Genomic DNA, 13,690 nt, shown 5'->3' with positions numbered 1-13,690 from the left:
CATTTAGTGCTCTTGTGCAAAATGGCCTCTTACTTTCAATCTCAATTGCAACATTATTCATCAGCCTTCACTGCTGCGTTTGTCTTGCTTCCTATGAAAGAATTTCAGGTGTCATTACAAGTTGCTTCTGGTAGAGTAAGACTTATTTTCTCTGTCCCTCTTGTGCCTTTAGGCAAGGCAAATCTCAGCCTAATGAAACCAGTATTACAGTGATATAACACTGGCTTTGCAATCATACAGTGTTTCCCTCTATGAAATAGTCTTTTACAACCAGCTATGAATGTTCATTCCCTTTTTCACATGATATTTGCTAAATGAGATAATAAAATGTTATCTCCATTTAGACTGTAACTACTGAAAAAGTGGAGTAGCTGTTGAACAGAGTTACTGAGGGGGGAATCCAGAGTCTGTCCAATGTTTACTCAAATCCCCAAGTAACATTTTTGTGTATTCAAACACAGTTTAGTGGATCTGCAAGTATTGGGAGATAAAAATTCAAAATTATCTTGAGAAACAGCCTGAAGTGGGCTATAATTTGGAAAAGATGAGTGCACAGGCCCATGACTAAGCCATAAAATGGGAAATGAGTGGTGTGGTTGCCATTTTGGGGGAGGTGAGGTAAGGCTGCAATGGGTTTTGGATTGAGAGGCCATCAACTGCTCTACGCTGTTGGTGAATGCCCCAAAGAGGTGTATGAACAGGAGTCATAGGAAAGACATGAAATTACCCTTCTTGGTTTTTAGGACTGGCATGGCTCACAGCAGCCATAGAGGTGCAGATGGGTAGGAGAAGGATGAAGAAGAAAGACAAGGAAGAGAGGCATCATGTGCATTTTTTTAATATGAAAAAGAGGAATTGTGGAAGAACACAGTTGCTGCCTCTCCTGAGATTAGCCCACGAAGAGAAGGGCTTGACCTGTGGTCAGGATAATTGAGGTTAGACAGCAAAAGTCTTTTACTTCTGTAAACAATCTGGAAATGCTGAAATCCCTTATTTCTGCTGCTTGAAGTGCTTTTCTTCATTCCTAAATTTGTCTTTTAAAAAAGATAAACAGTCCTATTTCCTGAGTGGTTTTTAGCTGTAAGGTCATTTGTCTTCAAAGCAAGTCTGAGCATGGTAGGTCTGCGCTGTGTTTGTGCTCAGCTGGGTGTGCCTGAGGACCCTCTGAGTGAGCTGATTACCAGCAGTTAGCAGAACTCTTGCACTTCAGCCTTAACTGAGAGTAAGAAATTTTATTTTCATGCTTAGTGACTGGTAAGATTAAAGAGTGTGAGCTTTCCTGAATTCCTACTCTTGTTGTAATAAAATTTCCAGTGCAGTAATACAGAGAGAAAAGGGATAGTGGGGTTAGTGTCTTGAGTCAGATAGGTGAGGTCATACCTTGGTCTTTCTTCAATACCTCACTGCCAACCATTTGCTCTAGGAGCTAGCTAAAGGGCTTGTCCATGGGACATGAAGAGCATGGCTGGGTTTGTTGTTGGCTTTTTACTACTTAATACAAGTGAAGTGGTGACCAACTGGTGGGTACTCCAAGAGCACTTCTGCTCACTCTCTTCCTGAATTCCATCAGCAGGAGAGATTGTAGCACCCTGAGATGTGATGTGTAAATGCAATAGCTCCTCGGGGAGGCTACCTTGGAAACTAGAGATGGTTTGGCTTTATAATTTTGGCCACCATCCCATCTCCCTGCCACTGCTGCCCACAGAGTGTGCAGGCTTCTGTGTGGCAGTGGCCTTCAGCTAAAACATGTGCCACAAGTGAAAGGAAAATGTTCTGTGTTGCCTGCAGCATCACACAGATTTTCCTTTGCAGTAGTTTACTCAGCTGCCAGCAATTTTCTGTCCGTTTCCAGCCACCACGCTGCATTTAGCACATTGTCAGTGGTTTCTTTATTTTTGTTTCTGTGTATGTGTGTGTGTGTATGTATGGCTCTCTATAAAATATATAAATACAGATAGATGTATGCTATATGTGTGTGTAATGCTGAGAGAGCTGGACTAAGAGTAACCCATTAAAAGCAGGCTCTGCCCAGTTCCTTTAGCTCAGCTGAGCAGGGGCATCTGGCTCTGTAGTGAGGCCACAGGATGCTGGGTTTTGTGGCTGCTCTGTTTGTGCAGGCACCTTGGAAACTTTTAACCTTTAGTTCCAGAGGTGGTCTTTGTAATAATCAGCTTGATCCCCAGCATCAGCAAGAGGATTAGTCTGGTTTGTCTTTCCCTCTGAACTCATCTGTGACTTCAGTGTGCATATTAGTTCTTTTAATGGCTTCTTTATTAGTTCATTAGTGCATAACCTCCAGGCATGGCAGAACTCAATACGTTAATTTTCCAGCCAAAGTTCAGCTGATAGGCTTCAACTTGTCCCCTTGAAGTTAGCATGTAAACAGTGAGGGCTGGCATGCTTTGCAGCGCAGCATCACTTACAGAGCAGAATGAAAGGAGGAAAGTTCTCTTCTCCCCAAATGTTAAAGGAGTAATAGGAATGAAAAATAGGAAAAAATAGTACAATATCATGGAATATTTAAAGACAAAAGATGGTGTGTGTGCATGTGTGTATGCTTTGGAGTAGTGTTATTTCCCCCTCACCCCCCCCTTTTTCCTCTTCCCTCTCATTGTTCAAGTCAGTGTTTGGCTGCCCAGTCAACTATAACAAGATTTAATAGCTCCAGTGTAGCTCTATTGCATTTGGACTGATTCCATCCTTCTGTTGTAATAAACGTCTGCTTTACAGTGAGCTCTTAAATTCTATAAGTGACGTCAAATTGTCTCTAATAATGGCAAAAAGATCAAGCACTGTAAATGCAACTCATTTGCTCCAAGCAGTGTTTCAGCCTCAGCCCATTGCATGCTATCTGCATTTGAGATGTCTTTTGAGTTTACCCTGAGGTTTACACCTGAGGAAAATTGATTTCCACACAGCCTTGCATGTTCCTCTTCCTCTTCTCCTGCTTCCTTTTTCTCTGGCTGTGTCATAGGCTGCAGTGGAGGCAGGACCAGGGAGCTCCTCCAGCCCATCTGCCAACCTCAACCATCTGCTGCAGCCACTCCAGTGCTGGGAGGGGACCGTGTGGTGGTTTTGCAGTGCGGGCAAACATTCGTGAGCTGCTGATTCACTGTTAGATGTGATCTAGGCTCAGTCATGAAACTTGGATGTGCAAGCATCTGCACAAAAAGCTGTGTGTGATAAGATGTAGCAGATGAGATGTCTGATTACGATGTATGATCACGAAGAACATGACTTACTGACACAGTAGCCTTTAAACAGTGAGCATGTGAATAGTGCACTTTTTAGGAGCTTTAACTTTTGATTACTTTTTATTTTTCCCTAAGGTCTAATGAGTTTTTAAATCTGCTTAGCTGTCAGCCAGCAGGCATGAGCTACACTACAAAACTGAGAGCTGCTGGTGTTAAGAAGCTCATTCTGTCTCTTCGGGGCGCACGTGTGTGTGAGAGAAGGTTTTGAGTGGAGTGTTGAGTGTTCTGGCAAAAAATGGTAGCCCCAAAGTTGCTAAGTACAAATGTTGGGATTTTTTTTTAACCTTTCAATGTGAATGCTGCTTGAAACAGTCCCACTGGAAAGATCAATTTAGTGAGACTGGGAGAAGAGGGGAGAGAAGGGAATGGTAATATACAAACACTCAATATACATTTGCTTGGAAAACCCTCAAATTGCATTTCCCCTTTGACCTTTACATAGTGGTAGTTGTTCAGGTGGTCAAGCATTTGTGCTCCAGCTTCTATTGTGCTAAGCATCATGTATTCACCCAACACAAAATTCCTCTCTGTCCCACAGTGCTTCCTGATGAGACAACAGTGGGATGTGAGCAGGATGAGGGCATGCTGGTCCATGTGGTGAATCATAGGCTGCCTGTGCTGTAGCCCTTGCTGAGTCAGGTAGCCAACACTGGTGAGCAAGGGAGGATACAACAGCAATGTTATGCAGTTGCTGATGGAGATCCTCTCTGGAGGGGCAGATACACTGTGGCCAAATGGCATCAGAGTGAGGGATAAAGGGAATGGTCTTTGCAGCAGTGATGTTCTGGATGGATAAAGCTGAGCAAGACTTCTTTGGGGCCAGGAGGGAGAGTGCTGCATTAATCAAGGTGTGAGTGTTGAGGCTGCCTTTAAAAAATGCTGACTTAGGTCTTAAGAATCCATTTCACATTCATGCTGCTGCTTCTGCCGGCATAAATAAAGCCCAGCACAATAGGTATGCAGTGCTTCCAGTCATGGCAGGGCACTGAATCTTTCTCAGGGAACTCTGCAGGAGAGGAAGGGTGGCAGGACTGCTAAACCTGGTGTTGCTTCCCAAAGTCCAACTGTTTGATACACTTGGGACCTATGCTAGCATCTTTCTGTTACTTCTTTCTTCAAGGAGTCATCTTCTTGGAGGATAAAGGAGCGATAGAGAACCGAAAGAAAGTCTTTAGGGAGTTAAGTGGGGTCTCCACATAATGCCTTCGCTCATCCTTTAGTCATTATGTATTAGGCTTGGTTTCCTCAGAGTTGTTTCTGTTCATTATTTTTCATTTCACGGTTATGTGAAAATATTGCAAGGAGAATCATTCAGAAGCTGAGTCAAGGGTATTGATCTTTAGCTCACGAGCGTGGCCTTTCATAGGGGAGTTTTTTTCACCTTCAAAATGCAGCACAGCCTTAAGTGGTTGTTAAGAGCCCCTAAGAACAGGGGCTGCCTCTGCTGCTGGCTGCTTTGTGACCTTCTATGATGGATTTTTCATCCTAGGGTGAGTGTTTTAATTTCATGGTAGCATAAAATGAAACTCCTGCATGAGGCTAGAAAAAGCTTGAAGCTTGTTACAGATGCTCTCTCTGTCTGGGACTTTTTCTTCCCTGTTGAAAACAGGAAATGGCAGCCATGGCACATGGTGGGGTGTTGCTGTCATGGCGTAGCTCCTTCCAGCCCTAAAAAGCCTGTGCTCAGCAGCCTGGATGTGGAAAATGTGAGCTGGTCAGAAATGAATTGTTGAGATGATCACTAAGAGAGCTGTAACAGCACAGCTGGGAACAGGGTGGGAGCAGCCCGTTTGTAGCCTGAACCCACTGCCATGAGTGGTTCTCTTGCACTCATTTTTTGCTGCAGTACTCAATTTCCATACCCTTCAGGGCCAGCCTGTGAAGCCTGGCTGGGGTTTGGCCTCCGGAACTCCAGTAACACAGTTTAAATACCCTCCACACACTTAGTCCTTAATTACAAGCTGTCAGCTGTCATCGGTCCTCTGCTACTTCATTTAGTAAGAGGGAGGCTGGCCCTGGAGCTCCAGAAGTGACAATGCTGAGCACCAAGTTCATGGACTGAATGGAGAGATTTTGTTCGGTCTCTTGATGTGCTCAGCTTCTGCAGATCCTGATAGTCCTCTCTGCTTTATGGAAAGGGCACTTCCTTCAAAAGTTTGTTGTTGTTGCTGTGAGGGAAACTGTTAAAATCAGCACACTCCGTGTTAGCCTTCAGACAGCCTGAAGCAGTGGCTCAGGGGTGGACCTGACTCATCGCAGCAGGATATTGACTCTGGAGCATAATTATGGTGCTTTGAGAGCCTGATTTTAAAATAATTGAGGTATAAGATTATGTGCCTGGCTTTCACAGTTACTACAGCTCCATGGATAAATTGAATAACGGCCTGCACAAATGTGCCACTTGGCTATAGCAGAAACAGCAGCCAGGCTGGAAATGTCTTGCCTCATCACTGTTTTCCTCTTGCTGAGAGAAGCTGGCTGCAAGCTGAGTCTTGTAAACAGCCTTGGGCTGCCACTGATTCCAGCAGTGGCAAACCCATGAGGGTTTGGCAAAGCTGTAGAAAATCCATCTTGGTGCTCCTGGCCAGACAACCAAAATCCAGCCTGCCCTCAAAATGCTGGCTGCTTGCTAATCACAGCATGTTGAGCATCTCCATTCAAACACCTCTGGCTGGATGTGGGTAGGTGCCAGGGACACAGCTGGTGTTTTGACACCCGTTTTTCAAATCTCTGTCATGGCTCCCTTGCTTCCAGAAGTGCTTTCTCTTCTATTCATAGCAGCCATCATATCTGCCAACAAACTTCTGCTTTGTTTGAACAATTCTGTGAAGTTTCAAGACTTTGGGAGGATGCTGCTGTCCTCAGTGGTTAACCTTAAAGTGCAATCTTGTCACCTCTGTCCCACCTGGCATGGTGTTGCCCAAGATCTGAATCTGGTGAAATTCCATGCTTGTCTTTCATGGTTTGCCACCTGGGCTTCCCTGCTCTTAAAAGAGTTAGGGTAGGTTATTTTCAGCTCAAAGGCTGAAACTTAAATTGATATATGGCTTTTATTTTTTTTAACCAGTCAATAGCTTAAGAAAAAACAAAAAAGGTAAGCAAGCCAGGTTTGTTCTCTTTGTGTCTCCTTCAGGGTTAGGCTTCTGATTGCAGGTGCCTGCTGGCTTGAGGTTGCAGTTTGGTTCGGTGTGTTTGGCCCAGTGTGTTTCCAGAGTTGTTTTCAAGCTGGTTCTGTAGCTGGAGTGGGCAACTTCCAGAGGAGTTTTTGGGAGTGTAGCCTTTCCAAAGGGTGCATCATCAGGACCTGCTGCTGCCTGGAGACCTGCAGGCTTGTGCCAAAACACTGCTTTTAAACATTGACTGCAGGGAAGTAGAAGAGGTTTACAGCAAAACCTCAGCTGTGGTAAAAGCCAAGCAGGAGCCACTGCTGTGGCCAGACATGCTCCACATGCCAGCTGCTTCAAGGCTTGCTGCTGTGCCTGCTTGGGGCTGCAGTGGTTGGCTTTTCAGTCTGTAATACAATAAGCTCTCATGTCTTGGCTGTTATGAATTATTACCTGCTTGGCACTTCATTATAAACACGTTTTTTTCCATTTTAGTCCAGGTTTCCTGCCATTTTCTTACTTGTAAGGTTCTATTTTTTTGTTTTATTAATCTCTTCCAATCGATAGAAATATCCTGTTTTTAGCAAGCAGCAAAGGCAGACATGACTGATGTCCTTATGGTGGGAGTAGAATCACTTTCAGAACATTTGGGGAAGGAGGGGAGGAGCTTTTAAATCTAATTTTCAAAGATCTCCAAAGCATAACAAACTGCTCAACACAAGCTGAGTCTCCCACTGTCATTATCTCCGAGAGTTGGGATCCCAGCATTGTAGCAATGCAGACCTTGAGATCGATCCTCTCGTGGTTAGTTGCCCTTTGCCATGACACTAATTAAAAACCACCTAATGAGAATGTCTCCACCTGTTCTGGAGGATTAGTTGGATGGAAATCCTGCATGTGGATGCATACACTTCTATGGATAGGCACAGCAGTGTCAGGAAGTGCAGTCTTCCCAGAATTACTCTCTCCGGGGCTTGCCATGGCAAAGATTTTTATATTCCCCTCCCCCCAACACACAGAGATTGTTCTGACAGCAATAAAATGAAACACAGAATTGAATTTGAAAATAAATTGTTTAGATGATGCAGCACCAGACGGATAGCTGTTCCAGAAGAGTCGGGCCGGGGTGAATTGGCTTTACTGCCAAATTAAAAAATGAGATGATCAAAGGAAAGCAATCAAACAGCATCACAGCACGGGGGCTGCTCCTGGGTCAGCCAAACCACTCACTTGGGGTGAGCTGTGCCCCTGTAGAAACTCAGCCATTGCTCGGCTTTGAGGGGCAGATGTTGCTTTGACTTCGAATGCTGCACAGATTGCAAGTCAGTAGGCCTGGGTTATAAATACAGAATTTTGTCCCTGGTTGCTCTGTGACCATAGGCATGTGTGTTAACCTCTCTAAACCTTGTAAAAGGTTGGTGAAGTGCTGTGCAAACACCGAGCAGCGCTGAGCCTTGTTGATTGCTGTGTGGTTTCCTGGTTCCCAGACCGTGGTTTAATCCACTAGATAAGTTGGTGGGTTTTATTCTGTATTTATTCTTTTTCCCCAGTCATAGGGTTTGGGGCTGTTGTTGTTCCAGCAGCTGTGTCTGAAGATTTCCAATAAGCAGGCACAGCAGAAAGGTGGATTTTAGTGATGAGAAGGAACCAAACAAGTACTGGTCATCAGGTCCTGATTTGGCCTGATGGCAGACAGCTTTGCTTCATGTCCTCTCTTCTTCACTAGTTGTCTTCCCCACCCTCCCTACTTACATGATTTTATTCTTTATCCACAGTCTATAGGGAGTCTTAAGAATATTTGAGAAGTTACTGCTTTAAACCTTGGTGTAGTAAATTCTGTATTCCCTGTATTCTTAAGCAGTAAGTCTAAAAGTGCCTCAAGGTAGGGTATGACTGGGTAATTTTTTTTATGTTGCAATTTGATCTTTGGCTGTATCCTTATGCAGCAGGAGTGTAAAAATGAGTCTGGCATCAAGAGCAGTGGCAGGATTTTGCCTGCAGACTGCTTTGGAGGTGGAAGAGAAGAGACCCTACCAAGACAGTATTTCAGAATAAAGCAGGGAAGAAAAGTACATTTCTGCTGTCTTTATTGTTAGAATCCAAATTACTTTCTTCATCATGGTGTTACTGAGGGCTGAGGAAGTCTAATTAGAGCCTTTTCTTGCTGCTTGAATGAATGTGAGAGGATAAAACCTGATACTTTTGAGTGGCTGCATCTCTGGTGTGTTGCTGACATTGGGGAGATGCTTTATTGTCTGGCAACAGAAGGTTTGCCTATTCAGTTAGAGCTTTTGTCACAGCTCTTCCATGGAGATGCTGTTGCATATGAAAGTCTGATTGATATGGTGGCAAAGGTCAGGAGGGTAATAGCTTTGATGGTATCCCCTGAAGCAAATCAAAAATCTTCAATCTGTTCAATCTGATACCAAGGGTCTGGGAGCACTCCAGGGATTCTTCTCTCTGCTGTTAAGCTTATAGCTATTACAAAAATTAATGTTTGCCTGTTGTTTTGTTTTGTTTTGTTTCCTAATAGGATGTTCTGCAATAAGAAGGGAAATGACTGCTTTTCTCTTCTGTTCTTTTCTCTCTTTCAGGAATCTTCAATGCATTTGCTTGCCATTGTTTAAGGAGCCTTTACTAAAAGCTTCTGGATTGTGTTTCTGAGCGGACAAAAGCTGTTTTTTTTTGTATCCAAAATGCTCATAAAGGAATATCGTATTCCTCTTCCCATGAGTGTGGAAGAATATCGAATTGCACAGCTCTACATGATACAGGTCAGTAATATTTCAGCCCATCTGATGAGTTCAGGTATTACTGCAGAATTGGATGTCTTGATTTTGAGGTTTGCTGAGTGTTAACAAAGGAGCAGGAGAGGAAAAAAGCAATGCAAACTTCAGCTTATGATTTGCCTTCTCTTATCCTTAAGTTAGAGAACCTCTGTTTGACCTACCTGGGGAAACAGTGGCTCATGGACAGGCTATTCCCACGGAAAGAAGCTATGAGCCAAAGCATGTGGATACCAACTTGGGCAAGACCAGGCTGCAGGGCTAAAGCAGCCACTGCTTCTCAGATGGCCTGTGGTTACAAGTCATGGCAGTTCCAGCTGCAAGGCTTGTGCTTGTTTGTCAGGAAGAAAGAATCTAGTCTATTTGAGAAGGTAAACCAAAAGCATAAATTTGAATTTAGAGGGAGGAAGATGCAGCTGTAATATTTCCTTGCTAATGTACTGCTATGGAACAGATACTAATCAGTTTAGGCATAAAACTTAGATTATTTTTAATAGGCTTCTGAATACTGATGGGAATTTTTGTTGAATTCCCTGTCTTCAATAAAGCAGTTAATTAAAATGTTGGGGTTTTGTAATTCAAATCCTCTGTGCCCATATTCTCCCAGTGTTTGAAATCCAACCAGGAGCATTTTTAAAAGGAAATGAATCTGAAGTGTTATTTCATTGTCCCACGCTTTAAATAAAACATAATTTTGCTCACCCAGCAATACACACATCTCATATTGAGTTTTCAGTAGAACTCTGCTTTCTGTGGCAGATGAAGTGATGCTAGAAAAATCTACTTAGCCATAAAACCTAAAATGAATTCAGGAAAAAACCAAAACAACCCACCCAAACCTCAAAAAGTAAAAGCACAGCTTCCCTGTATCTCCCTCAGCCATCCAACTGTGTTCCTTCAAGGACTTACAGACTTCAACTAGTCTTAAAACAGTGTATGGTGTGTGCTTTCCTGTAATAACACTCACGTTCCTTTTTCTGGTACAAAGGTGTTTCTTTGTGTCTCTACATGTTTAGCATAAACGAGTGAGCACCTTTTCTTAGGTGGCTTCATTTGTGTGTAGTGCTGCTGTAGCTGCTTTGGATGTTGTGTTTATTTTGCTATAACTTTTTCACATTTAGAATAGAATAAAATTAACCAGGTTGGAAGAGTCCTTTGAGATCATCAAGTCTACCCTCTCATCCAACACTATCTATCAACTAAACCGTGGCACCAAGCACCCCATCCAGTCTCTTCCTAAACACCTCCAGTGATGGTGACTCCACCACCTCCCCGGGCAGCCCATTCCAATGGCCAATCACTCTTTCTATGAAGAACTTCTTCCTAACATCCAGCCAAAACCTCCCCTGGTGCAGCTTGAGACTGTGTCCTCTTGTTCTGGTGCTGGTTGCCTGGGAGAAGAGACCAGCTCCCACCTGGCTACAACCTCCCTTCAGGTAGCTGTAGACAGCAATAAGGTCTGCCCTGAGCCTCCTCTTCTCCAGGCTAAGCTCCCTCAGCTGCTCCTCACAGGGCTGTGCTCCAAACCCCTCCCCAGCTTGGTTGCCCTTCTCTGAACATGTTCCAGCAAGTCAACGTCTTTCCTAAACTGGGGGGCCCAGAACTGGACACAGGACTCAAGGTGTGGCCTAACTAGTGCTGAGTACAGGGGCAGAATGACTTCCCTGCTCCTGCTGGCCACACTGTTCCTGATACAGGCCAGGATGCCATTGGCCTTCTTGACCACCTGAGCACACTGCTGGCTTATGTTCATGTTTTTCTCCCAAATCTGGCTCAATTTTTTGAATAAAGAGCAGGTAGATGGAAGCAGTATGTTAGTAATGCAGAATTCTCAGTGAGCAGCAGAGTGTATGGGAAAATGATCTGATTAAGGAGGAGGAGCCCACCTGATTTAATGGAGGATGAATCATTAACTGGGGAGTGTCTGGAGAGGTCTCCTGTGATGTGTGGAGCACTTGGTCAGGGGGATGAATTTGCTGTTCATTTTCAGAAGTTAAAATACTGTTTTCTATTTCATTAATGCAGAGCACTGGATTCCATTTTGTTCACTTGACAGTGATTTTTGGCCATATCTTAATGTCAGAGGAAGGACATGATAAGCTATTATTAAAACCTAGTAAGCCATTCATGCAAGGGGAAGTTCACTGGCCCAAGAAGTTACTGTAGAAACTACCCCTCCAAATTGCCATCCAGCCCTGCTTTAATTTTGAAAAGTAAAGCTTCCTCCTAATCATGTGCAATAGCTAGTGTCCAGTCAGGTTTCTGATCTCTCTCCAGTTAGCCAGGGGTAAGCTGGAAGCACTGCATGTAGCCCAAGAGTCAGGTGGGCTAAAGAAGTGCATGACAAGCAAGTGACTTCACTATGTGATGTGTAAAAGTAGTAGAAGAGGGAAAGTTGCTGTGCTCTTTATTGGAAATATTAATGTTGGCTCAAGCTTGGAAAAAAGAAATAACAAAATCATAAATCCCACTTAGGGTGGAACATGGAGTTTATGTTCTGCTTCTTGATAGTCATCTGCCTCTACTCTTCCTAAAACTGGTGGATAGATTCCTGCAGGCTTCAGTGGAAGCTTTTCTTGGACTGTGGTATCAAATGTGCTTTTTTTCCAGTGTGATTTAAAAGTGGAGGTTTTGTCTTTGAGACAGGCACTGGGGAGAGGGCATTGGGGAGCATGACTTCTTCTTTAGAGAATGAGAAACTGTTTCATGTCTGCCTTCTTGTTTTTCCTTGGAAATGCCTAAAGAAGCCACAGGAGAAGCAAGTTCCGTATGTAGAACCCCCTCAGGGGAACGAGCTGAGATATCTGTACAAAACTGCAATGCAGAGGCATTTCTTAGAAATCTTTGGTTGAAATGTAGGGCAGAATGATTTGAAGTGGTTTCTGAGGAAAGGAGCAATTCTTAAAAGCAAAAGGTTCGTTTCAGAGACATTTTGTTTTGTATGGTTCGGTGTCATTGCTGCAGCCCTGTCTCACAAGAAGCAGTTTGCCAACAGTGTCGAAAGGATATGGCACAATTACTCCGCAAGGGTTTTAGAGAGCCTAAAGCATGTACATGAGGTTGATCGCTCATTTAACTTCAAGAACACAAGGGAAGATCCCTGTTCAACTCTAAAGCAGTTGGTATAAAGTTGCCTTTTATTTTTTTTTTAAAGAGCAGTCAAATAGTTGTCTGAGATTTTAGCATCCTCCAAATACAAGTTTTCCAAAAGGACCTTCTTACCTGAGGGATGAAGCAACTGTCCCATGCAGCTGCTCTGGGAACCCTTTCTGGGGAAGCAGTGCCTCAAATCCCCACAGGCCAGGGATGTTTAGACCCAAGCTGTAGTACTGTGGAGTTTTTTTTCACAGATGGTTTTGTGGAGATTTTTGCTTTGCAGTGGAAGTTTCTTTCATGAGGAAATAGTCCCTTCTTCTCAGGAGTCTTAACAAAAAATTTCACCAGATTTGATGTAAGCAGCATTGTGCCCAAGTAGTGAAGAATCCTTCCATTATACTGGAACAGGCTGTACTCATATTTCCTATGTTTACTGGACAGGAGAATTAAAATTGTGCCGTATATAATCCAGCATCTCTGTTGGTTCTCTGCGCCACTAGGCCAGTGAGACATGCAATAAATCATTGTGTGCATGCCCACGTTGCTTTGTAATTCCTCTTAAAGTTCTCCAGGCTGGTGTATAAAGCTGTGAAAGCTGAGGTGAGTGGCCTGCTGCTTTGCTTTTTAGCTGATTTAATTTTTTTAATTTGAGGACAGGGGAAAGGGAGCAAGAAGTCTCTTAAATGTTGTTTTTCTACTCGCTTCTGAAATATTATCTACAGAGAGAGTGCTTTCAGTACTTTAAGTAGCACTTAAAGTCTTCCATAAATAAGTTAATTTTACATTACAGCAAAGGACTTAATGTACCCTTGACTTTCATGAAGCCCAGCAGATCTCAGCTTCTCAGTTTTTCTCTATTAAATTTCAGACTATCAATATCCCTCTTTTCATGGAAAACCTCTCACGCAGTGTTGTCACTGTCTTCAGCTTGGGAGCCCTTGCTGAAGAGCAGTTAGGTCTTGGCTTTTCCATATGCACAGGAGGGGTTTATGAGTCATTGTTGAGTTTTTGTCTCTTACTATCCCTATTTTTGTCTCTTATTATCCCATAATAATTTTTATATCTGAGCTTGGAGCCAGTGATCTTCCTTTCTAATGTGATCTAGTTGGGTATTTTTTCCTTGGGTTTGTTTGCATAAAATAGGCAAAATACTTGAAAAAAATGAAATAAATCTTTGTACTTCTTTTCTAGACAAGAGTTTTGTAGTGTGACTTTTTCCTAATGTCTGTACACGCATTTAAAAGACTGTCCAGCTTCCAGGGATGGGAGATCTCCAGATAAACTCAACCTTGAAAGTTGCCCATAGAACTGGGAGAGCTGCTGTTTGATCTGGGGAAACTCCTGTCCTAATGTAAGCAGATAGCAGCTCGAGATGAGTGCTAAAATGAACTGCATGAAGCACGAACTGTTTGTAAGCATTTGCAGGGATTTCTCTCCTCCTGCAGAAATA

General features: G+C 43.3%; 1 protein-coding gene across 7 annotated transcripts in view; it reads left to right on the top strand.

The window, feature by feature from the left end:
* The window catches only part of PITPNM2 (phosphatidylinositol transfer protein membrane associated 2), a 140,921-nt gene that overhangs the window by 60,576 nt on the left and 66,655 nt on the right, over positions 1-13,690 (top strand). For 6 of the 7 annotated variants that reach the window (XM_068163505.1, XM_068163504.1, XM_068163502.1 and 3 more), the window contains one exon: positions 8,953-9,132. The exons of the other annotated variant lie outside the window; for it this stretch is intronic. In XM_068163505.1, coding sequence (XP_068019606.1) covers positions 9,055-9,132 — 78 coding nt within the window. In that variant the 5' untranslated portion in view covers positions 8,953-9,054. The remainder of the gene's footprint in view (positions 1-8,952; positions 9,133-13,690) is intronic. 7 annotated transcript variants of the gene reach the window in all.

The sequence above is a fragment of the Melanerpes formicivorus genome, unplaced genomic scaffold, assembly GCF_026170545.1.
Source record: "Melanerpes formicivorus ecotype bairdi unplaced genomic scaffold, bMelFor1.0.p_v2 SCAF_72, whole genome shotgun sequence".
In the NCBI taxonomy this organism is placed as follows: Eukaryota; Metazoa; Chordata; class Aves; order Piciformes; family Picidae; genus Melanerpes; species Melanerpes formicivorus.
Note: the sequence above shows the minus strand (reverse complement) of the source record. Positions and strands in the feature narration are given on the sequence as shown.